Source organism: Neodiprion fabricii, chromosome 4 (assembly GCF_021155785.1).
Source record: "Neodiprion fabricii isolate iyNeoFabr1 chromosome 4, iyNeoFabr1.1, whole genome shotgun sequence".
In the NCBI taxonomy this organism is placed as follows: domain Eukaryota; kingdom Metazoa; phylum Arthropoda; class Insecta; order Hymenoptera; family Diprionidae; genus Neodiprion; species Neodiprion fabricii.
Genome location: NC_060242.1, coordinates 302396 through 326126, shown reverse-complemented (window position 1 = coordinate 326126; position 23731 = coordinate 302396). Strand labels below are relative to the sequence as shown.

Sequence of the window (23731 nt, the reverse complement as noted above, 5' to 3'; positions counted from 1 at the left end):
ACGTAACACGTGCACGCGCAACTCAAGTCGCCAAGCGATCGGTACGTAAAGGTGAGTCTCTCTCTACTCTTCTTGATAATATAGGTCCAGTAGTGACAGAGATGACTGCATTGGACTGCATCATCGGCGGTTTGGGTTTGGTTGCAAGTCTGCGGTTGCGCGGCCGCTTCCTCCCCCGATCAGCTGTCAAAATAATATCCCAACATAAAAAATTATTAATACAAGTGTGAAATAATTATGGCGGTATCGCATGCAATAAACTGTGGAGATATTGTTCATCTTAATGTTGGAGGAACGAGGTACGGTTATAAATTCAGCAAATCATACTCAGAAAATACCCCTTTGTCTCTCTCTCTCTCTCTCTCTCTCTCTCTCTGTTTTCCCCCCTCTTCCTCTCCTCTTACTGTTTTTTGTTTTCATCAGTGTTTTCGAATAAATAAATTTACGCTATGGTGACACACGCGTATTATCAATTATTCAGCGCTTATTATTTAATTGGCTTCGGCTCAATTCGAACTACCAACCATGTGCCTTCAATTTCACTCACACTTGTCACTCAAGTGCTCAAATTTTCAGGTTCTCCACGTCTCGCCAAACGTTGTCCTGGGTCCCCGACTCATTTTTCACGGCACTTCTGAGTGGCCGAATTTCCAGCTTACGAGATGAGACTGGAGCGCTGTTTATAGACAGAGATCCAAAAATATTTTCAGTCATTTTGAGTTACCTGAGAACAAGGGATATCGATCTGAAAAATGCAGATCTTCGTGCTCTTAGGCACGAGGCTGAATATTACGGCATTGCGCCCTTGGTCAAGCGATTAATGCTCTGTGAAGATTTATCCCAATCATCGTGCGGTGACGTTTTATTTTATGGCTACTTGCCGCCACCGAGTAAGTTCAAGTATATTTCATCATTGTGAATTTGTTGTGAATATTAGGTAGTGTTAGCTATGTTATCCTTTCTCTTTTGTTCCTGCCTTTATTGAAGTTGAAAAGTTTCCATTTGTTTGTCCTTTTTTACCTGAGATGCGTTGCTAATATCGATGTTTGTTTCCAATCTGTCATCGGCGTTTATTTCATCTACTTATTTGATATATCAAACTAAAAGTGAGAGCTACAGGTGTATCTCGTCAGGTTTGACTGCGCAGTACAAAAAATTTTCGTAGTATTTTCTCCACAGTATATCAGCGAAATTTACACATTAAGCAATAGTTGTTTCATTGTCTTGTAAATATTTGAATAATTCAATCTTGAGCGTCTTCTTTTTTTTTTTTTTTGGTCATAAACTAAAGACAATTGACAGTTTAATCGGAAAGCTAAGGAAACGAAACTAACTTGATTTTTTTTTTTCTACTTTCAATCTTCAACCTTCCGGGTGCATCGTAGTGCGAATTTGCCCTAGCCGCACATGTATTTTGACGAAATATGATGTTCACTAGAGGGATTAATACTGCGAATAATAGCTTCGACTGATCAAATAAATTTTTTATTCCCACAGATATCCCTCTGCAAGAACCAGCCACAGCAATAACACCGGCCAATGATGTTTCTGTACATGGCAGAACAGGCGGCGTCCCGATGATTTCCAGAGTCGAGATTCCTAATAACCAGCAATCGATTATCGTCACATCGTGTTCTTCTAGTACCAGTAATAGTAATGGTAAACTGCTGAAACTACTGAAAAACTTCCATCGCTAGATTTTTCCTACATTTTGAGTATTTAATAAAGACTCATCTAATCTTCTACGATCCACAGTGAATAATGGAAGTCAACAAAGTCAACGAGCTTCTCTTCCAACTCATGTACGTAATTCTTCTCTCGATTACCGAGTCTCACAGCGAGGATTACCCCATACACGCACTCCGTCCCTAGATTTGAGGCATGTTAGAAATGGTTCAGCGGATCTGAACAAGATATTCAGAAATGACGTTGGTCTAGTGTTTGGTGGTCAGCAAGGTAAGTTTACTATCGGATTTAAGCAATTTTTCGTAGCTATGGGAACAAAAGGACAGTCACAGCAGTGAAAACACAAAGAACTGCAAAATATCTAATGATAAATTACTTCAAGTTTCAGCATGGGTCGATCCGTTGAGGGTGCAAATTATAAAGGCCCACCACAACTGGATAGTCATTGCTTACGCACACTTTATAACTTGCTACCGTTTAAAAGATTCGTCCGGTTGGCAGCATGCATTCACAAGTCCTCATATCGAATCAATAATTGAACGAGTAGCAATAAATGCTAAAATGGGTAGCGGCACAGATGGTAAAATGGTCGCAATTTCATACGGAAGTCAAGTTCGACTGTGGAGCGTGTCGGAGGAAGGGATAAAGACAAATATCGGAACATTCAATCTGAACGTTCGTGTTGAATATCTATTTTTCATTGGTAGCCAGTTGGTTGCCCTTTCTTCGACTGGGAAAATTGGAGTGTGGCATGCCATGACCCACCACTGGCAAATACAAGATGTTGTTCCGATATCGTCTTTTGATACAGCTGGTTCATTTCTGTTGCTCGGATGCAACAATGGATCCATTTATTATATTGGTAGGTTCTCACTCTTAGTTCTCAGCCCAGTTTTACAATGCTAGTCTTGTGTTTATGAGACTCACGACTCATATTTATCTATTAATGTTCTAGATATGCAGAAATTTCCACTCAGAATGAAGGACAATGATTTATTGGTCACTGAGCTCTACCGTGATCCCAGTCATGATCCGATCACTGCTATTTCTGTTTATCTTACACCAAAGACCAGTAAGTTTTATCAACATGTCAGTTGATTTATTTTGTAGAATTAAGCAATCATGTGCTGTACTCACTGTGTCTCATTTGCCGCAACTGACATGACGTGTTGATACTTATTTCAACGATGATCCAGTGCGCTATACTTAATCCAATTAAGGTTAAGCATGTTGTTCACCCTAATTAGAGATTGAATACAGTGATCGAGAATTCTGCTTAAATACGTAAGATAGTGCTGTAAACCTTGAGTGAGCGAGTGCAGAAAATGACGGGCCGAATAATTGATGCATTGTTCTATACATGAATACAATAGTAGCTTCGAATTTTATGGCCAGTGACTGTACGTCGTATAAAGTTTAGTCTTTAGTTTTGACGTTCGCATATTTTTCGTTGATAATCATAATTTCACCATCATCGTGTTTGGTCATGTTATCTCTATGTTCATGAGAATCGTCAGTATCATCCCATTATACGTATCAGAATATCGACGTCATTATACTAACCAATTGCAACATGTATTCACGCTTGATAGTGTGTATAAGAAATCACATTGCTATAAGTGTATTATAACAAAGTCCCAAAGATTAATCTTATGATTTGCCTTGCGCTCTCCCAAAATACCTTTATCATTACTATTATTATTCGAGCATTTGCAAGATTCTCTATAGAAATATTACATATTACATTGTTTCCTTCATATTTTCATACCGTACAACTGGATTCATAGCACAAGGCAAGTATATGATATGGGTGTTCAGGAATTACAAGCGTTGGGTATACAAATACAAAAATCGTATTATTGAAAAGCATGGACATTACGCATACATCTTCAGAGACGACCGAGTGTTACTGCACCGTTAATGTTACCCTAAGGCGTAGCTTTCCCTCCCTCTCAAGGATTTATTTTTTTTTTTTTTATTTTTCTACATCGCTATTCAGAGAATCGTCTCCGCATCATCGTAGAGTACACCATCTTGGAGAGAATCCTCATTGTCTTTCAAATAATTTTCTGGGTTTAACTTCAACATAGATATTATATCTGAAATATAAATCTTTCCATAAAAGTTGGTATTCAATGTGCTTGTCCAGTTGTACGATATTGTGCCATATCAATCCCATCATCACAAGGTCTTTACGGAGTGTGTCCATTCTCATGTTCTTTACATCTGTTTGGCTATTGGTTTTTTTCATCATTATAGTAGCCTGCTTGCTCTCCCTATTCATAGCCTTATGTTACATGCCAGCATCTGAGAGGGGGAGGGAAGGTAACAAAAATCAAAAGTATATTCGCTTTTACACAGATTTATTTGTACCTGTAATATACATTGTTTCTTAAGAAAATTATTGAATCGCCATAAAAAAAATTATCTACACTCCGGCTTTCACTCATTTTGCAGAAAGATTTTTTTATCATATGTTTAATTACTATCTCACAGCTTCACCATAACGTAGTTTACAATTATTGACCAACTATGGACTCACGCATGGTTTTTTTCGCTTCCTTATTGATTGTGCAATACATTGCAGCTGTCGTTGCAAACTAAATGAAAGGATTTACACTTACAAATATCAGTGTGCACGCGAGTTTCTCTTTTTTTTTTTTTTTTTTTTTTAATGCAGGCACCGCATTTTTATGATAAATTCATTAATGTTTGCGTGTCAGCTTGTACCCCGTATCTGTCGTTCATCGCTGTATGATAATATGCATATTTATCGTGAGCTAGTACCTAGGCCCCCATTAATTTCTTCTCAATCATCTATACTTTTTTGTATTGAACACACTGCAAATCAAATTTGTATAATGAATTTTCATGTATAATATAATTTCGAAAATTTGATCAAGTAAATAATTTCGATTTTAGAAACAACTGATACGCTTTACTAATGATATATTATTACCAGAAGATTTCCTATACCTTCTCACAGGTCTGTGTGGGAATTGGATTGAAATTGCTTACGGTACAAAATCGGGGAGCGTACGCGTTATCGTACAGCATCCTGAGACTGTCGGTCACGGACCTCAACTCTTCCAAACATTCACTGTCCATCAGAGTAGCGTTACTAAGGTATTCAAATTCAAGAAAACTAACAGTATGCCGCCTTGGAACTAAGATTACCTAATTTTCCATATTCAATTCTGCTAATTCTTCATTGCAGGTTACACTGTCAGAAAAGTTCCTGGTATCTGTATGCTCTGAATACAATCACGTTAGAAGTTGGGCAGTAACAAGATTTCGAGGTATGATATCCACACAGCCAGGGTCCACTCCGGAAGCTAGTTTTAAGATAGTTTCACTCGACGCTGTTGAACCGTGCGTTAGTTACAACGCTGGCAACGATTTTGGTACGTAACTAATCAAAGTACATTTTTTTTTACGGATACCTACAGAGTCAGTTCACTATTCAAATCATGTACATTTTGTAGGTCCGTTTGGTGAACAGGACGACGAACAAGTATTTGTGCAAAAAGTTGTGCCGGAAACAGATCAACTGTTTGTGAGACTCGCTTCCAATGGCAATAGAGTTTGTGTGATTGAATCGGTAGATGGTAGCGTTATAAGTTCATTCTGTGTCCACGAGTGCGAAGGATCCAGTCGCATGGGATCTAGACCTAGGCGGTTCATTTTCACCGGTCATTCTAATGGAGCCATCCAGATGTGGGACCTAACTACTGCCTTAGATTTGTGTTCTAAAATTGACCAGGGTAAAGTTATTTTTACTTTTATTCTTTAACTTTATTCTATATAATCGTGCGGTTTCAAATATGCTGTGCAAAGGTTTATACATTAGATAAGTCAGATTTTCTTGATACTGTCACTATGGAGACTCGCAGCGTCTCATTGAAATATAATATTTCAGTGAAAAAAGTTAACGGCGGCCCGACACCGGAAGAATTATGGAAATTACTGGACCAATGTGATTTGAGCAACAGCCACTGCTCGACTCCGTGCATCAGTCCTTCTCCGTCGCTAATATCAGCTGGAACTCGAATTAAGGCAAGCAATGTACTATTTTTAAATCAATCTCAACATCTGGAACCTCCCAATGGTTCCAGTCAGCTTACGTGAATGCAAATATCAGAAATAACACCAGGGATGGTGAAAATATTTGCCAGTCAAACTTAATCATTGAATAGAGAGTTGTATTTGAGTTGAAACGCAAACTTTGGCCAGCTGGTTTTTTTTTATCTGGAGCAAGTTTTCTGTTTGCACTTGATCGTCTTTCTATCATCACTGTTACTCAATCTATATGATTCGTAATTTAATATTTCGTTTATTAACAATTAGTTGACCTTATCTTCAACTTTATTTGAAGTTCCTACAGCATCTATACGTTTATCGATGTGAAGTTACACTCGAATTATAGTTGATCTTTAACTTATTATCATTATTATTATAATTTTTAAATTACGCGCCCGAATCTGAACTAGTCTTTCAAAAATTAAAGAATCCCCCCTCCCAAATTACCCGTCATATGGCGTACCGCTCCGCCGTCGTTGGTAATTACAGCCGCGAGTAACTCGTGTGTAACTTCTCGAAGTGAAGTGCAATATCTTTTCTAATAATGAAATCCAGAGGAAAGTAATTAAAAATTAGCACTAGACTCAATATGTTGCATTTCGTTACTGAATCGTTGCTGAACGCAAGAGCGTCAGAGATAGTCATTTTATGTGGTATCCGCATAAGTAGCCGTCTCTCTTACTAAAGGGTCAGCGTTCAGGAATCAATAAATGACCCCATGTGTATAAGAACGTCCTCATCACACCAATGGGTCACTATGCATTCATGGTATATTTTAAATAATTTATGTTGATAGGACAAAGATAATGAATATCTTATGATTCGCTATGGAATAATATTATAGCCTAATTTTCTTGGTCTTCGATGCAATTAAAAAATGATGGTAATGCTGAGTTATTTTTCAGTTGGTTGCATGTACTTTATTGGCGCGTAGCGTTTGTACTATTTTTCAAGTCAAAGGTACAAATATTCATACAATGTTTTTTTTTTCTACAATATATAGTTGAAGGTCTTGACGTTTGCTTGATAAATGAACTTCTGGATGATTTTCATACCAATTATGAACGGAGGATGATGTTCTCATTGTAACAAACCATTAAAATGGCATCAAATGTATAAAGTTTTGATAAATAGTTATACTGATATATTTTTGTTATATTTATCTCAAAGACATGTATGGTATAGGTAGAATTGCGCAGCTAGAAATTCCTTGTGTAATCATACGTACGTACAACGTGGTAGCAACGAATAACGGTCTTTATTGCATTTAGTTTTCAAATAATTTCTAGGTTTAGTTGAAACTCCACTTCAGGACAATGCGTTGTATTTATTGCCGATGCTTGAGGCATTTTTAACTCCGCGACTCTGAGTAAATGTATAATAACAATAGAATATTATATAATAATGCTGTTGTAATTATCTTCTCTGTGATCTAAATAAATTAAATGCAGTTTTCTACTACTGAAAATTTTCTGGGTTCAAACAGAGCATAAATATATTGAATTTATTTAAAAACGTTTATTTATTATTTATCAACATTTATATTAGGTACATTAAAAAATAGTCATACCTTTTGCACCAACATTATCTAGATTTGTTTGAAAATGTCAATGCCACTTCACAATTATTTAGTCTATTTAAACACCTATGTACTCCTACACCCGTTTTCCAAGACAAGGGTATACGAACCATTCTATAAGTATTTATCAATAATTCATATCTGCGAACATTCGCCTGAAGTAAATTTTATTCTGCACTGATAACAATAACGAGTGAATAAGCCTGGTTAAAATGCGATCAATTATCACAGGACTTCCACTGTTTGCTTGATTAAAACAGTGACATAAGCGGTGTAATGAAATCCCTGTTATCACATCAGCTGTTCAACTTACTTTTATTTTACACGATCGAATTATGGATGTACCTGTGTATAACGATGCTTGGGACTGGAAGGAGAAAATCTCTTCCATGTTTGTGTATAAATAACTGAATCATTTACAGGCACTGTGGTGATATATTTTTCTATACACGATGAGATTTAACTTGCAAACTGTTATTCTAGAAAACATTCTCGTATTATTCGCCGCATGTGCCTTCTGCAGGAACAATATAAACTCGCAGGTCCTATAAGGATTTTGAACTATATGTCAAATTGTACGTCTAAATACTGTGTTTATAGTATTATAAAGTGATATGGAAGACATTGAAGATTTCATCAGTTTATTGATGTGTACGTTGAAGAAAATTTGTTATGAAATAACGTTGAAATTTGTTGTAAAAAGAAAAAAAGATAAGAGCAAACGAAAAAAGTTGATTAGATCAGTGTACGTAATTCATGTAATACAGTGATTTTATTATGCACTAACTACTTCAAAGTGGATCAATATGCCAGAACAATTTGTTGCTGAACCAAGCAGGATTTGTCATAGGTGTCAACAAAGAACACCACCCGATTACTCCGGCAAAAAATAAGCTGAGCAATATTTTTCTTCTCGCTGGATCCTTGCAAGCCAAAACTTCGGTGAGATCTGGAAATCCCATGTGGTTGCAAAATGCGTGGGCTGTAAATGGTGCTATGTAATGACCTGTGAAAAATGTTCAGGAAAAAGATTGAAGAGTGCAGTTGAGCGTATAAAATTAATGTACAATATGTATTTGCTTGCGGTGCGAGAGGAATGTTTATTACTAACCAGTTTTAGCAAATAGAAATGCTGCGTAGGCACCAAACAGTGTTGTGTAAACGAATTGAAAACCTACAAAACAAAAAAATGTGTTGAAAATTGAAACATTATAAGGTAACAAATTATTTCAACTGTGCGATGAAATACAAAACTTACACTAGCATTTCTAGTTCAAATGATGTACCGAAATACTCACTGCATAACTTAAGAGCATCTTGAAATTTTACACCCGCCCTGATCATTTCAATAACGTGATGAAAATGTGCAACGCCAAAGAACAATGGGCATATGAAAATAGCGGTAGTAGGTTTATAACACTCTAGAAGTAGCGGCAGCATACAGGCTCTGAAAGTCCATTCCTCGGATAAAGGAGCGACAATTCGGTTCCGCCACCATATGAGCGATCTAATATTTTTTGTAGAGTGCATGGGTGCTGCAAAGGTGAAATTGAAAACAAAGTTGAATCAATTGTTCGTTAACATATGAAAATTTTATATTTAACGTACCCAAACTCACCGGCGTATAATTTCCATGGTCCATTCAGTGCCTGGACACTCAGTGGCCCCAAGAACAATATCATGGTTAAAAGGAGCGGTAAAACAGCCGCTTGAAATAAACCGACCAATTTTATGCCCAGCAGTTCCCAAATGGTAGTCTGAAGTTTGTTTAATTATTTACATGTGATGTTGCTCAAAAACAGTGCCAATGAAACGAAATAACGTACCTTTTGTAACATGGATCTGCTTATTCCAAAGTATACGAATAACGGGGACACAAACATCATGATAAAGGCGCTGAGAAATCTTTTTTTAATCGTCTCATTATGCTCTCTGTAAAAAATAGATTATAGTTCATCTCCATTTCCTCTATAGTTCCTCCCCATAAGTTTGAGATCAATTTTTCAGCGCCCGTCGGGAAATCGAAGTTCGAATTATCGGGAAGAAACGCGGAGCGCCGATGCGACAATGTGGGAGGGGGGGAGTTTTTCGTCGATTTCTTTGACTCTTGTTGAATGAAAATTAAACAACAGTGTGCGATGTGTAGAGGCTTCCGGGGGAGGGGGGAGGCTGGCTGGCTTTCCAAGGGCTAGTGGGTGCAACCTGATTTGGACGAGTTTAGCAGTACGCGCGTCGATTCCCGCATTCGTACCGTGTGCGTGTCGCGTGCGTGCTGTGATTATGACGATTGAACGACGCGGAGTGTCGTTAAAAGTAAAACGAATGTTGTAGGGGAACGAGTAAATGAAAGTCGACGCGACAAAAGCCAAACGAGGCTTTCATCGGCCATGAAAATTTACTCATAGTTGATCGTGAAAATTTGTGCACCGACAGACGAGTGAGACGGGGGCCCGAGCAAGAATCCGGCGGCTCTCTGGGACACGAAACAGTTATACATTTTCTTCGTGGTCCGTTGTTAAAGGGCTAGTTCTATGTATGTACATACATCGTGCGGCTGAAGCGCGAGGGCGTAACGATGATATACGCAGCTACGGGTAGGCTCGCGAATTAATTTTACCTATGGTACGGCGAATTCCATATGTAGAGACTGGCTACGTAGACGACAGATAACGTGAAACATGACAAAATCGCGGTGGTGCGAGAAAAATCTGTATTTTCCTCGGTCTCCACCATACTGACGTTCGTTGAATCACGTGACACGCTATAGCGGATAAAATCGTATCCGATTGGCAGTCGCGCAGTAGTCGTCCGTGTAGTGAGAAGATGGCCGCCGTGCTCGATGGATGTGTCGCCATTGTTTAGTGTATAGTTTTTCCCCGTTTTTCTTATAAAATAATCGGGATACACCTAACTTCAAGATGCCGAGCGCGTCATTCACATCGTCACGTAGCTACGTCCGCAGATCCCGGAGGAAAGGCGCCAACAGAATCCCGTTACCCTCTAGAACAACATCGGGTATGTAATAGAACGGGGCTATAGGCGGCTGCTGCTACTGCTGCTCCTCGTAAGGTTCGCGGCTTAGCTCGCTCGGCTCGTCGTTCAGCTTGCGTTTCGCTCCGACTCCTTTCTTGCCTACTCAACTAACATCGATTCTCCTCTTTCCTATTCTCATCGTCTATTCTCATTGTACGATCTATTATTAAATATTATCCAATGTCATTTCTCCGATTACCAACGAGTTCGTACAATATCCGATTTGCATGGACATTTGTCACACTATGTACCTACTTACACGCATACGATCATACTACTACTAAATCGGCATTCCCTCCCTAATCTCGATTACAACAAGCAGAAAAATTAATATACTACATATGCAGCAAAGCATATTATGCGTATCTACATACATACGTGTGTATCGATGTTACGTGAAAGAGCAACAAAGAGAAAAGCTCCCCAAAAATGTCGATTATCATCATCCACACCCAGAGGTGTACCCGACGTAACTATATTTATTTGACGTCTATTCCATTTATACCAAGCTACTTTACCCTTCTGGAGTGTCATATAAATATTCACGCTGCATGGATTATTCGATTTTCCTAACTGGAATTTCAGAATCGTGTAATCCGGCATTTTTAAATGCCAATCTGTCACGTGAAATCGATCACAATTAATATTAATTTGCCATACAAAAACTATACAATTATAAAACGATAAGAAAACGCTGCTTCTGTCTTAATTCTAGGTAGCGTGTGTCTGCAACGAAAAACGTCTGTATGCTAATGAATTTTTTAGCATATGCTGTAGTTACAGCAGATGTGCCACAGAATTCAATTTCATTTATGTTAAATTTCCACTATCTATACATTGTGCCACTACTGCTTTGGACAGTGGATTGAAATATATTTCAATGTATAAAAATAACCTTTCCATTGCGTTATTTCTTGATGTAAGAGATTTACACTTCCCATTGTTGCTGCCGTGTTTTTTATCTGCGCTGCTCTAAGAACAACGTTCTACGTGTGTGTGTGTGTTTTTTTTTTCCCCATACATAACTTATGGTTATCTCATCTTATTCACTGAGGACTATGAATTAAATAAGAAAATTCATTTGCCTTGTAGGGACAAGATTAACTTCAAATCTCTATATTGAAAAATTCTATCATCGTGGATACGTGTTCTACAATCGCCAGAGACGCCGTCAATATTCAAGAAGCTTGATCGGTGCTTCCTAAGTTATAAAATTTATAATATTTATCAAACTGATTTATCTATTGAAATTATTCGATCTAATTTTGTACGATGATCAAAATAGTGATGGTTTTTTTTTTATGAGAGTTCAATTATCGAATAAATCGGTGCAAAACTTATCGCATTAGAGCCAAGTCGTGTGCTCATACAAGAACAAGCAAGACGAGATGGAGAGACTAGTTCTTTTCTTTAAATATTTATTTTATAAATATTCGAAATCCATAGCTGTATCAATATCCTTCAAATATTAAGATCTAAAAATTTCATGCTCACTTTCTCAGCCGAACCATGCGAGCTACCGTGTCCAGCTTCAAATCCAATTCCTTCAGGAGGCGGGGGTGTAGGAGGAGGCAGAGGATCTTCGCCTAGTGTTTCGGGGATAGCCGCCCCTTCTCCGTCTCATTCGCACTCGTCACCCTACGATCTTCGCCGTAAGAGTCCCCCGCATCCGGATCCTGCACCTGGCACGAGTTCAGCACTACCACCTCCCGGAGGAAGCAGTATCGCCGCTGCTCTTGGAACCTCATCTTTACCAGCCAGAAAGCGACCTAGGAGAACGTGCTCACTTTCAACCGATGGTAGGCAATGAATTGTTCTTCTTTTCTTCAAATAAAGATTACAAATCTTTTCTTTTACTCGCCATCGATGTAAAAATGTATTGCATTATATTGCTGAGCAGGAGTTTAGCAATTGTCACACTGAACCTGGCTGCTAGCTTCAGCTTCATTAGCAAACTTTCAACTTAATCCGGTTATACATGTATTCTCTTTTTCAACTCTGTGTTAACACTGAGGTTACTTAATCGCTTTTACCTTATTTCAAACTAAACATAAATTGAAGGGGTAATGTTTAAATGATCACCAGAGGAAAATTGAAAATCAATTCGTACTTTTTCATTATATTTCTAAAAATATTCATTTATTTATTTCACTCTGCGGTAGGCACAAATACAAATACAGCTGCACACTACCTACAGTACGAGTTGCCGGATGAGGTGCTGCTGACGATATTCAACTACTTAATGGAACAAGATTTGTGCCGTGTCTCGCAAGTGTGTAAACGTTTTCAAGCGATTGCGAATGACACGGAATTGTGGAAGTCGTTGTATCAGCAAGTTTACGAGTATGATTTGCCACTGTTTAATCCGGCACCTTGTAAATTCGAATTTATCTCGCCGGACGAATCGGATTATTCGAACCCCTGGAAAGAAAGTTTTCGACAGTTGTACAGAGGAGTGCACGTCAGGCCTGGTTTTCAGGATCTTAAATTCAAGGGTAGAAATCTCCCATATTTCAACACTGTACAAGGGGCTTTAGACTTTGTTGAAGAATATAGAAGTAGCAATGGATCGACGCCAAATGCGAACTCAACTACCAATGTTCAAGGTAACTGTTGCATCAATAATTCGCAAGGCACCGAGGAAACGCCCCTGCACCTAGTATTTTTACATGCCGGGACATACCGTGGTGAATTTCTCATCATTGACTGCGACGTAGCTTTGATAGGAGCTGCCGCAGGCAACGTCGCCGAGTCTGTTATTTTAGAAAGAGAATCAGAATCGACAGTCATGTTCGTTGAAGGTGCTAAACGCGCATACGCAGGCCACCTCACTCTCAAATTCACACCTGATGTAACCAGCACTGTACAACATCATAAACATTACTGTTTGGAAGTAGGCGAAAATTGTAGTCCAACGGTCGATCACTGCATTATTCGTAGTTCGAGCGTCGGTAAGTTGTTCAGATTGACACGAAACTCTCCAACCTTGACACTATTGTCCCTCATTGATATTAATATATGAATTTTGATTAAACAGTTGGAGCAGCGGTCTGTGTGTCGGGTGTTGGAGCAAATCCTGTGGTGAAAAATTGCGACATATCTGACTGCGAAAACGTTGGCCTGTATGTAACGGACTATGCCCAAGGCACCTATGAGGACAACGAAATATCCCGAAATGCACTGGCGGGGATTTGGGTGAAAAACTACGCGAATCCGATTATGAGAAGAAATCACATCCACCATGGTAGAGATGTTGGAATATTTACGTTTGATAACGGCCTAGGATACTTTGAGGCGAATGATATTCATAATAATCGAATCGCTGGTTTTGAAGTCAAGGCGGGTGCTAATCCGACCGTTGTGCACTGCGAGATACATCATGGTCAAACGGGCGGTATATACGTTCATGAGAACGGTCTTGGACAATTCATCGACAACAAAATTCACTCGAACAATTTTGCTGGCGTTTGGATAACATCAAATTCTAATCCAACGATTCGTAGAAATGAAATATACAATGGTCATCAAGGTGGGGTTTACATATTTGGCGAAGGCCGTGGCCTTATAGAGCATAATAACATTTACGGCAATGCTCTCGCCGGGATACAAATCCGGACGAACTCAGATCCGATTGTCCGACACAACAAAATTCACCATGGACAACATGGTGGTATATATGTTCATGAAAAAGGTCAAGGTTTGATCGAGGAAAACGAAGTTTACGCCAATACCTTGGCCGGGGTTTGGATAACGACGGGATCAACTCCAGTTTTAAGAAGGAATCGAATCCACAGTGGCAAACAGGTCGGAGTTTATTTCTATGACAATGGTCATGGGAAATTGGAAGACAATGATATTTTCAATCATTTGTATTCTGGAGTACAGATTAGGTATGATTTGAGACTGAGAATTTCGTTATTTATGCTACGTATAACAAATTATTGACAAAGATTCTTCCTTTCAGGACTGGGAGCAATCCTGTCATTAGAGGGAACAAAATTTGGGGTGGACAAAACGGTGGAGTCCTCGTGTACAATAGCGGTCTAGGCCTTTTAGAACAGAATGAAATTTTCGACAATGCCATGGCAGGTGTTTGGATTAAAACTGACAGTAATCCAACGTTAAAAAGGAATAAAATATTCGATGGAAGAGATGGCGGAATTTGTATATTCAATGGGGGAAAAGGTTTGTACCCTGAACTCATTTGTATGTGTACTTTCGGAATTAAGCCTCACTGTTTAAACGTTGTCCAAATAACAGGTATACTCGAAGAGAACGACATATTCCGAAATGCGCAGGCTGGAGTTCTAATTTCAACCCAATCGCATCCAGTCCTTAGGAGAAATCGTATTTTTGATGGATTAGCCGCAGGAGTCGAGATAACGAACAATGCGACCGCCACATTGGAGTTCAATCAGATCTTCAACAACCGATTTGGAGGTCTTTGTCTCGCCAGCGGAGTTCAGCCAACAACTAGAGGTAAAGGTCGAGCCGATTCCATACCTTTTTTCCTTATGGTTTGCAAAGATTATGCACTGCCAGTTAATCTCCTCGATAATCGTAATTCTTACATTACGTTTTATGCCCTGTAGGTAATAAGATATTCAACAATCAAGACGCAGTGGAGAAAGCTGTCGGTAATGGCCAATGTCTTTACAAAATTTCATCGTACACGTCGTTCCCGATGCATGACTTTTACCGTTGTCAAACGTGCAATACGACAGATCGTAATGCTATCTGTGTAAATTGTATAAAAACCTGTCACGCTGGCCACGACGTAGAATTCATCCGGCACGATAGGTGAGTGGTATTATTTTATTTGAAAACCCCCGAAATCATGGCTCCATTTCAGGCGATTCTCCCGAGCGTCTCACCGACGAATACATTCCACATTCTCAGTACCAAAAATTCTTGTGCACAGATTTTTTTGCGACTGTGGAGCTGGAACCTTGAGTAACCAGTGTCAGCTGCAGGGTGAGCCGACGCAGGACACCGATACTTTATATGATAGTGCTGCACCCATGGAGTCACACACGCTCATGGTCAACTAGATGTAGCTAAAGTGAACCAACTGGTCCCAAATCCGTAAGTTAGATGGATCCGTTGAGATGAACGTGCAGTAATAACAATAGTAATCTGTTGTCGAGTTCTTTGATATCATTATTATTATTATTAAACTCATGAAAATCCCAATATCGACAGAGTTATTGGCAAACTGAATAATTAAAGCTTTACCAAATTCCAAATGACATGCCCAACTATTGGAAAGACCGTGCGATTCCTACTATTTTACTAATTATTTCTTGTTAAATTTCACTGAACACTTATTTTCATCGTCACGTGAATTTTACCATTTTTAATGTTTTTATTTATTTACAATAGATTATATGCGTACGCGTATTTAATTCCAATAACTTTGTTATATCGTATGTCTAAATACAGCATTGTATTCTTTCAACCAAAAGTTGTGCATTATCAATGGTATTGAGACACATTAAGAGAAGAACAGCTACCAGAACCAAGAGCTCCTCTCAGTTGTTGCTTCTCTTGATAGTGGAATAAAATATTTGTATATAAGCATAATTTGAATACAAGTAGAGATTTATTGGTATATTCAAGAACATTGAAATTTACATTGTCGTTAACACGCAACGAATGGTTGTTGGTTATATGATGCTAAAATTTTCTAAATTTTACATAAACGTTTCAAAATATAATAACGATGATGAAGAACTCTGTCGCAGTCAGTTTTGTATCCATAAAAATAAAATACCTAATTGCACAATGAGAAAAATATCGAGTTTGAAAACTGAAAACTGAACTGATACACATGACGCAGCCTGAGGTAGCTAATTCCTTCTAAACATAATGAAAAATGATAAGTGAATGCAAAAGAAGGGAAACTGAAACAAAAGAACAACAGAAAACATAACTCATCAATATTAATTAAAAGTGTATGTATCATACCTATGCAAGCACGTTTCTTAATGAATGTAATCTATATATTAATTTTTATTAAAGGTAATGAGTGAAATGTGATGTCTGTATACGAGGAAGGTATATAAATCAAACAGTAAATACCATTTGGTTTATAACAGACTTTGCCAAATGGTTGTATGCTGTTGTGGTATTTTTTGTAAACTGTAGCTTCGAGTTTATAAATAATCTGTTGACAGTGACCTGTTCGAAAGAACGAGATTACGGAGGTGTGTGCAAAAACAAGAAAAAACGAGTGATAAAGAGAGAAAAAAAAAAAGAGCAAAATCTAGAATTCCACAAGATGCTTAACTGTGTATATACTATAGTGGCAAGCATCTTGCTAATAATGTTGAGAAACTAAAGACAACTTTGAGCAGTTATCTGTATAAAACATTTTGTTTCCGAACGAAGAAACGTATTTTTGCAGTGGGGTACCACCGAAAACTAAACCGTCAAACAATGCCGTGTACCCGAACAATTAGAATCGGAAGATGCGTCTCGTCTCGTAATTAGGGGAGAGATCTACGACTTGCATTACCATGTTGTACTAAATCTTTTTCTACAATCAATACAACAGAAGTGCTGTGCACAAAACATTAAAAAGCAAGTAAAACATAATTTGGTAAAATAATCCCAGCAAACGTTTACGCATTGTAGGGGTAATATTTTTTCTTTTTTTCCCCCTTTCCCGCCCCCGAGGAAGTATGCTACATACGTACGATGTCCAAAGATAGAGTGGTAATAAATAACGAACAAAAACGTTACATGATAAAGGAAAGTAAATAATCAAATAATCAAAAAAGGGATGGAAAAAAACTGATTGAATGAAGACATTGATTCTAAAATGAAATAAATAAATGAATGGAGTATCTTATATGAAACAGTAAAAAGTTAAGAGTATACATTTGATTAAAAATATATATTCTCTTGTGTTAAATAAGATGGATTAAAGCAGCTGAATGAAAAAAAAGGCAAAGTGCATAATAGAAGGATAAGAATTAAGACAAAAAGTATTTAAACTATTTAATGATTTAAACGAAAATGAAGATATTGGTGTGTACCGGTGAGAAAAAAAAACAGCAAATCATCAAACAATAAACTGTCCGCAGAACAGTGAATCTCGAGTTGTTAAGAGTGATCCAACTGTTTTAAAAACATTGTTGTTATTATTATTATTATTATTATTATTATTATTATTACGTTTAATATAATGTTCTGTCGTAACTCTCGTAAGAGGAGAATACCCTATGATACGAACAAGCGCCTATTAGCCATGCCCCCTCCTCCCTGACCTCGCCCCTGCCACTCTCATTATGTGTCCAGGGAATCCACACACACACACACACACACATGTATATGTATGTATAATTCAATAGATAAGAAGTCTGTGTCTACAGAGTCTGGAAGATCTGGAAATTGGGCCAGAATTTTTTTTAATCTTAAAAACTTGAAAATAGCCTGGTATCTCGTTACAAGCCTTGAATTTTTCCGGGACATGCGAATTACATTATTTTTGCACTTGGCGTACGCTTTTAAATCAATTTTCGGCAAGATAAGATACGTTCTTTCAAGTGCAGAAAGAGACGGGGCAAACAGGAGCCTCTTGTGGTTCCTGCCTCAACTTCTGGCTTTCTCTGCTCTTCTTTTGGGACTGATGCGACTACGTCTGTCAGTTGCTACTGTCTTTATTTCAATTTTTTCTACTAAAGCCTGTATAAAACTTGTAGAGACGGGCTCTTTTTGGTTTCTAGGATATTCTCCGTATGAAGCTGAAGCTAGCGGCCAAACGTGTTGAACTTTTTGGAAATAGAACAATGCAGTTCCGTTATATCCTCATAATTCTATGAAAGTATCGGGTTTCAAGGGATTTTACAGAGTTTTGATTTTTGGATTTTATTACCTTATTCAAATGAACGTCAAAACGTTTGGTTGCTACTTCTGGCTGCTAGGCTTCAACCTCGTATTTTCCCTTCCACATCGAGGTGTCGGGGACCCAGTGGTTGCCGCATCCTAAACACTATCATTGTTACTAAATTTCAGTCAACAATAGCTTGTATTTAGTTTGACAATCTCATCCTCATTACCCATCTTAATTTCAGTTTCTCAAACATCCTATGTGTAAGTGGCTCGAATTTTTTTGTTGTAAAATGGTTTGACAAACCTAACAGAAAAGCCTGAAACTTCGTACTCCAAACTCTGTACATTGATTACAGTAATTGTATGTAGCACATTTTGTATTCTAAGTATCTGCCAAGTGGTAAAGATAAAAGCTACTTTTGGCATTGAATATTGTTCGTTGGTTTTAAAAGTAACGCCAAGTTGTTGTAAACAATGTATAAAATTCTCTGTAGTGTTTTTAGAAACATGCAAGACAAAAAAAAAAAAAAAAAGAAAAAAAAAACAAACAAGAAGACAAAGACTCCAGAGGAAACTTTTATCAACGATCAATGAAATACGTTTTGTAGAAGATAATCGTGAAATGAAAAAGACGAATAGAAATCGTATATTCAGAAGCAATGCAGGTGTATGCCGGTATATTGTTATTTTGTTTTTAAACTTTATAATTGATTGAAAAATTTTCAACTTTATGTAAAGAAATTTTAGTAGGGAAAACTTAAAGTAGAATATCTGTTGTTTTTTCCATTTCTGTATTGTATAACAATATTAATTTGTTTTTGATGTGGTATTTCGTGGGCGACTAGCTAAGAATATATTTTCAAAATCGTCAAATATAAAAACCATTGTTGACTTTAATCATACTATGCCAATTGTAAAATGATACAATAGTAGACAATATTTTGTTCTCCCTATCCCAAAGATGAGGACATGATGAAATGAAGTTTTCCAACAGTAGTTACCTATAATCCGTAGCCTTAAGCATGACGACCGACAAGTGATAATTAATATCATCCACATTGATTTGTGCCGCGGCTATGCATATGAATTTTAAGTGATTACAGCCTCAACGATCGACTATAGACCATGGCATCCGCTACTCAATTCATTTCTTCCATTACCTTCCGAATATACCTGGTTAATTATACTCACCCATGTATTTGGTGACTTGCAAATTTGACATGAACAAAAACGAAAAGCAACAGAAAAATAACTTTAAATGGCACTATTAATATGACAAGTAATTCTGCACAAATAGAAACTACGACTACGACTACTACTACTACTTAAAATTAGTCAAAGCCAACTGACACTACTTCCAATGAAATTTTATAATACGTCGTTATTAACATCCAGTGCAGTACCGATTCAGACAATATTCAAGAACTTTCTTACTGTATGGCAAATTTCTAGAATGGCTGTTTTTTTACAGTTGATCAAATGTCTGTTTCCAGAGATCAAAGCATTGTTATTCATTATTTTTTACTGCAGCAAGATTCTAATACTTGTTTTTTTATTTGTTGAACGCACTAGGGTAAGATTTAGTAAACAATGTGGACACGCCATGTTTCAATCCCCCCGTACCCAATTCACTCCCACAAAATCTTACCTCTTATCACAATTTTCACATGCAAATTGAAAATGAAATTTCTTGGGCACTCTGTTGATTTGATTATCAGAAGGCATATGTCACCGTTTACGAATTATAAATTTTGAAACACGTTTGAAGAAAACTGTGATCATGTGAATTGATTGGTTTGCCGAATAGTAGTTCCAAAAATGTATAACGTAGGTATAATATTCACATATAGCCATATACATTTAAACATTAGAGAGCTGGCCTGGCTGTTTTAGGAGTCAGCAGATAACTCGGAAGCTCCATTGGGGACGTACTGACTATTTATATGCATAAATCATACCTCTGAAAAATATCAAATTTCAAGCAAAAAACACCGGCCCTCTAATGGTTAATTATCTTCCTTGAAAAATTAGATGAAAAAAGAGCTATGGCAGAATGAGAGAATATATTCAACTTTTGCTTTGATCGTTTATGGATCATAATGAGAAACTTCTAAACCTTGTTGAGTACCTCGTGTAATCAATTAAAAAAAAAATAATAATTCATTAGCATTGTAACCTCCGCTCTACTATTAATTTAATTTTTTATTTGTATAATTATTTAAATACCATTTTGTTCAATCATACACGCACATACAGTCGTACGTTAACTGAGTATTGTTATTTCTTTTCTTTCATCCGTCATTAGAAGTAATCTATATTTAATAAATTGAAAAAAATCTCTTTACTATTTTTCATTAGATTACTCATAAGATCGACAATTTTTTCACGATTAGGCGAATAAATAATACTTCATTCCAAACATTTTATACACATACTATTATACTCCGTACTGAACGCTACACGATTGTTTTTTTTTTTTTTTTAAAGCAAAATACTTGCCATTATTATGTTAGTGGCCATAATATTATTTGTTTTGTGGTATAGACAATATAGCTACTATAATATACACATACACAAAATGTGCAACGCAAGCCTATGGAAAAGTTGATACCACTACGTATTCTGTACATATTAATCATCCACACTATTATTATTATTATTGTTATTGCTATTAATTTTTTTTGCTTGTACTTTCATGATTCATATACCCTTAGTTTTCACCATGACATTCATCGTATTGTATAATATCGTACAAAATATTAAAAGTTCCATACTTTTTATTCAAGACAGAGCCCAACGCACCTATGCCCCACTTTTACTACTTTACTGAAACTAGTATCAATGCTACTAAAACTACGTAAATTATACATATATACGTACTACGCTTCCTGTGCTGAGATGAAGAAATGTCGGATATTAATATTGCCTCTCAAACTTTGTTGTGAATTTTGTAACAAGCAACCGATACACAAAGAAGATCTCGTGAAGTGAAGCTACCAATATCTCAACGACGAGGTTGAAGCTAGCAGCCAAACTTTCTAACGTTTACTCGAACAAGATAGTGAAGTTAGAAAATGAAAATTTTGAGAAATACCATGAACCCCCAATGTGTTCATAGAATTGTATGGATAAGATTGAACTGTATTTTTCTATGTCCAAAAATTTTATCACGTTTGGCTGCTAACTCTAGCTGCTAGTTTCAGCTTCGTCACCTCAGTGTGGTTCTTCCAGGGTCCAACAGACAACGGTTAATGCAAAGAAAGCTTGAAGTCACCTCGGGTAGCTTGAATGGCTATATGTCACGAGATTCTCTTGGTGAAATCAAAATTGAACAGAGAATAAACTTTTTACACTCTGTCAACCTCTAAACTCGCAACAATAAATTATCCTGACCCACACACACGCACACACACACACACAATGTGAAAAGCGAAAGTGTAAATTGTGATTTCTGACACACACACAAACACACGCCCAGAGAGGGGTGGGGGGAGAGAGACAGAGAGAGAGAGAGAGTCAGAAATCACAGCCAATATATTTGTATGTACACGTATCACAATTTACACTTTCGCTTTTCACATTTCTAAACTACAATCTGACGATCATATACATATTACAAAAATTTATTATTAATATTATTATCCACATATTGTATCAGCAACGGCGACAATTACGCTACGCGTAGTTTTCGACATATATTAAGTCATACATAACTATTTACATATATTGTAATGATAATCAAAAGTACTAGGTATGTACGGTATTTTTTAAAACAATGGTGTTTTTCATTAGTACAAGAAGATCTTGTCATCCAGTAGATGAGATTTTACAAAACCGGTTTTAACAAAAACTGATCATTTTCATCTCATCCCAATTACAGGATTCATTTCAATTTACACATTAATGGATATTGATTGAAATTTTTATTTTTTGAGTAATGTGTCAATAACTGTAATAAATTATCAGAGTTCATCGCGCTATATAAGTTTAATTTATCAGAGAAGAAAAAAAACAACCGTACTGTACTGCAAGGTGGCATTTACGTTACTAATCATGAACATGATACATTGTATATTTGAACTGTTGCGTCAACACACACACACACACACACACATGTTACATATAGAAGTAGAAGTAAGTGTAAAGAAAAGAATCGAATCCAGACCGAACAGTTGTATAATGAAAGGAAGCAGGATTCCTTTTTTCTTAATGTTAATTTTACTTTGCAATGCGGGATCAGGGGGAGGGGGCTTTGTATTGTAAACGCTAATGCGCAAGAGTGCAATTTTATAAATTATAAACCATATTACATACATATATACATACATACATGATTATAGGCGTAAATTAGTTCATGAAATGAAATGAATTATTTTAAAGCTCAGGCCAGTACAAGTAAAGTAAATGGCCAGGGCTTTTATTTGAATAATATAATTTTTAGTGTGTAATATAACATACTACAATTATAAATATAATATGGCTTGAATTGTAAATAGATTATCTTAAATGTATTTGACTCTATGATTATATCGCTACTACACTGAACCATACTAGACTGCATACATATACTTGGATAATAAAAAGTATTGATGACAAATTTCAGATTATTAGAGACCATGGCAGTGTTCAAGTTTACGCCTGGCGAAGAGCCTTCAAGTAAATTTGTTCATACTTTTCTTTTTTTTTTTTTCTTTACATGTTTCACAAACGTTATATCGATTACCCAATAATTGGGTATCGATGATATACTACGCATTAGAAATAGAAATGTCAACTGCTATTATTATTGTTGTTATTATTGTTATTATTATTATTATTAATCTTACTACTACCACTACTACTACTATTACTACTACTACACTTGATACTTGAACGATGCCATTATATAATTAGTATTGCCTGTATACTATAATTCCTTAGTAGCTCAATACCCTACTTATACAATTATATGATTTTTTATTTTAATTTCCACTTCTTATTACGATTTAAAACAATCCGATAGGTTTCTCATAAATGAAAGTATTATATTATACGAGCAAATAGTATGCTTGTTTTTTTTTCCCCACAAACACGTCGATCACAACATTGCAATTTTGGAATGATGTGATATAAAATTTGTTTACTTACTATACACATATACATTCGATCATACCTATATGTATATGTTGTAACTTGATTGTGACTGCATTTGCTTTTAATCATCCATCTCTTTTTGTTTACAAATTACCTGCATATTTTCTCTGTGAAACTATTTTACTTTATCTCTTTTTAGTAAGTAAGTTTAATTTTGTCACATAGGAATTGATAATAATAGTAATTGAATAGTGGAGACAACTTGAGCATAAACAAAGTACAACCCATACATAAATGATTTCCAGTGATAAGCTGGCCATATATTTGATTTAGATTCATTAGAAGAGCAGAACTTGGAAATTTCTGGAAAATTGCCTCTGGCCAATATTTTTTTTTAGTAATGGTATTTTTATTGTGAAAACCTGCCTAATATCCAAATCATAG

The 23731-nt window shown here is 36.6% G+C and overlaps 3 protein-coding genes across 9 annotated transcripts; 2 read left to right on the top strand and 1 right to left on the bottom strand.

Annotated features, from left to right (window-relative positions):
- Positions 1 to 90: 90 nt before the first annotated feature.
- Positions 91 to 7981, top strand: LOC124179381 (BTB/POZ domain-containing protein KCTD3). Of its 4 annotated transcripts, XM_046563685.1 has the most exons (11): positions 91 to 299; positions 577 to 890; positions 1498 to 1659; positions 1756 to 1956; positions 2069 to 2548; positions 2642 to 2758; positions 3991 to 4011; positions 4673 to 4812; positions 4904 to 5090; positions 5172 to 5450; positions 5606 to 7981. In XM_046563685.1, exons 1-11 carry the CDS (start codon positions 238 to 240, stop codon positions 5812 to 5814), a joined length of 2172 nt encoding a protein of 723 aa, XP_046419641.1. In that variant the 5' UTR covers positions 91 to 237; the 3' UTR covers positions 5815 to 7981. The 4 variants fall into 4 exon arrangements, with proteins under 4 accessions (XP_046419641.1, XP_046419644.1, XP_046419643.1 ...); XM_046563688.1 differs by lacking the exon at positions 3991 to 4011; XM_046563687.1 differs by lacking the exon at positions 3991 to 4011 and having other exon boundaries at positions 4652 to 4812.
- LOC124179387 (CAAX prenyl protease 2) lies at positions 7982 to 10093 on the bottom strand. 2 transcript variants are annotated; one of them, XM_046563695.1, is made up of 6 exons: positions 9963 to 10093; positions 9172 to 9277; positions 8964 to 9102; positions 8644 to 8880; positions 8457 to 8519; positions 7982 to 8351 (listed from the first exon to the last, which is right to left on the bottom strand). In XM_046563695.1, the coding sequence occupies exons 1-6, from the start codon at positions 10076 to 10078 to the stop codon at positions 8137 to 8139; spliced, it is 876 nt and encodes a 291-aa protein (XP_046419651.1). In that variant the 5' UTR covers positions 10079 to 10093; the 3' UTR covers positions 7982 to 8136. The 2 variants fall into 2 exon arrangements, with proteins under 2 accessions (XP_046419651.1, XP_046419652.1); XM_046563696.1 differs by having other exon boundaries at positions 9891 to 9999.
- A 129-nt stretch (positions 10094 to 10222) lies between these two features.
- On the top strand, positions 10223 to 23179 carry LOC124179377 (F-box only protein 11). Of its 3 annotated transcripts, none has more exons than XM_046563678.1 (9): positions 10223 to 10360; positions 11881 to 12177; positions 12541 to 13329; positions 13416 to 14268; positions 14343 to 14563; positions 14639 to 14857; positions 14971 to 15178; positions 15300 to 15463; positions 16555 to 23179. In XM_046563678.1, the coding sequence occupies exons 1-8, from the start codon at positions 10264 to 10266 to the stop codon at positions 15427 to 15429; spliced, it is 2814 nt and encodes a 937-aa protein (XP_046419634.1). In that variant the 5' UTR covers positions 10223 to 10263; the 3' UTR covers positions 15430 to 15463; positions 16555 to 23179. The 3 variants fall into 3 exon arrangements, with proteins under 3 accessions (XP_046419634.1, XP_046419633.1, XP_046419632.1); XM_046563677.1 differs by having other exon boundaries at positions 16400 to 23179; XM_046563676.1 differs by having other exon boundaries at positions 15300 to 16695.
- The last annotated feature ends 552 nt before the right edge of the window (positions 23180 to 23731 follow it).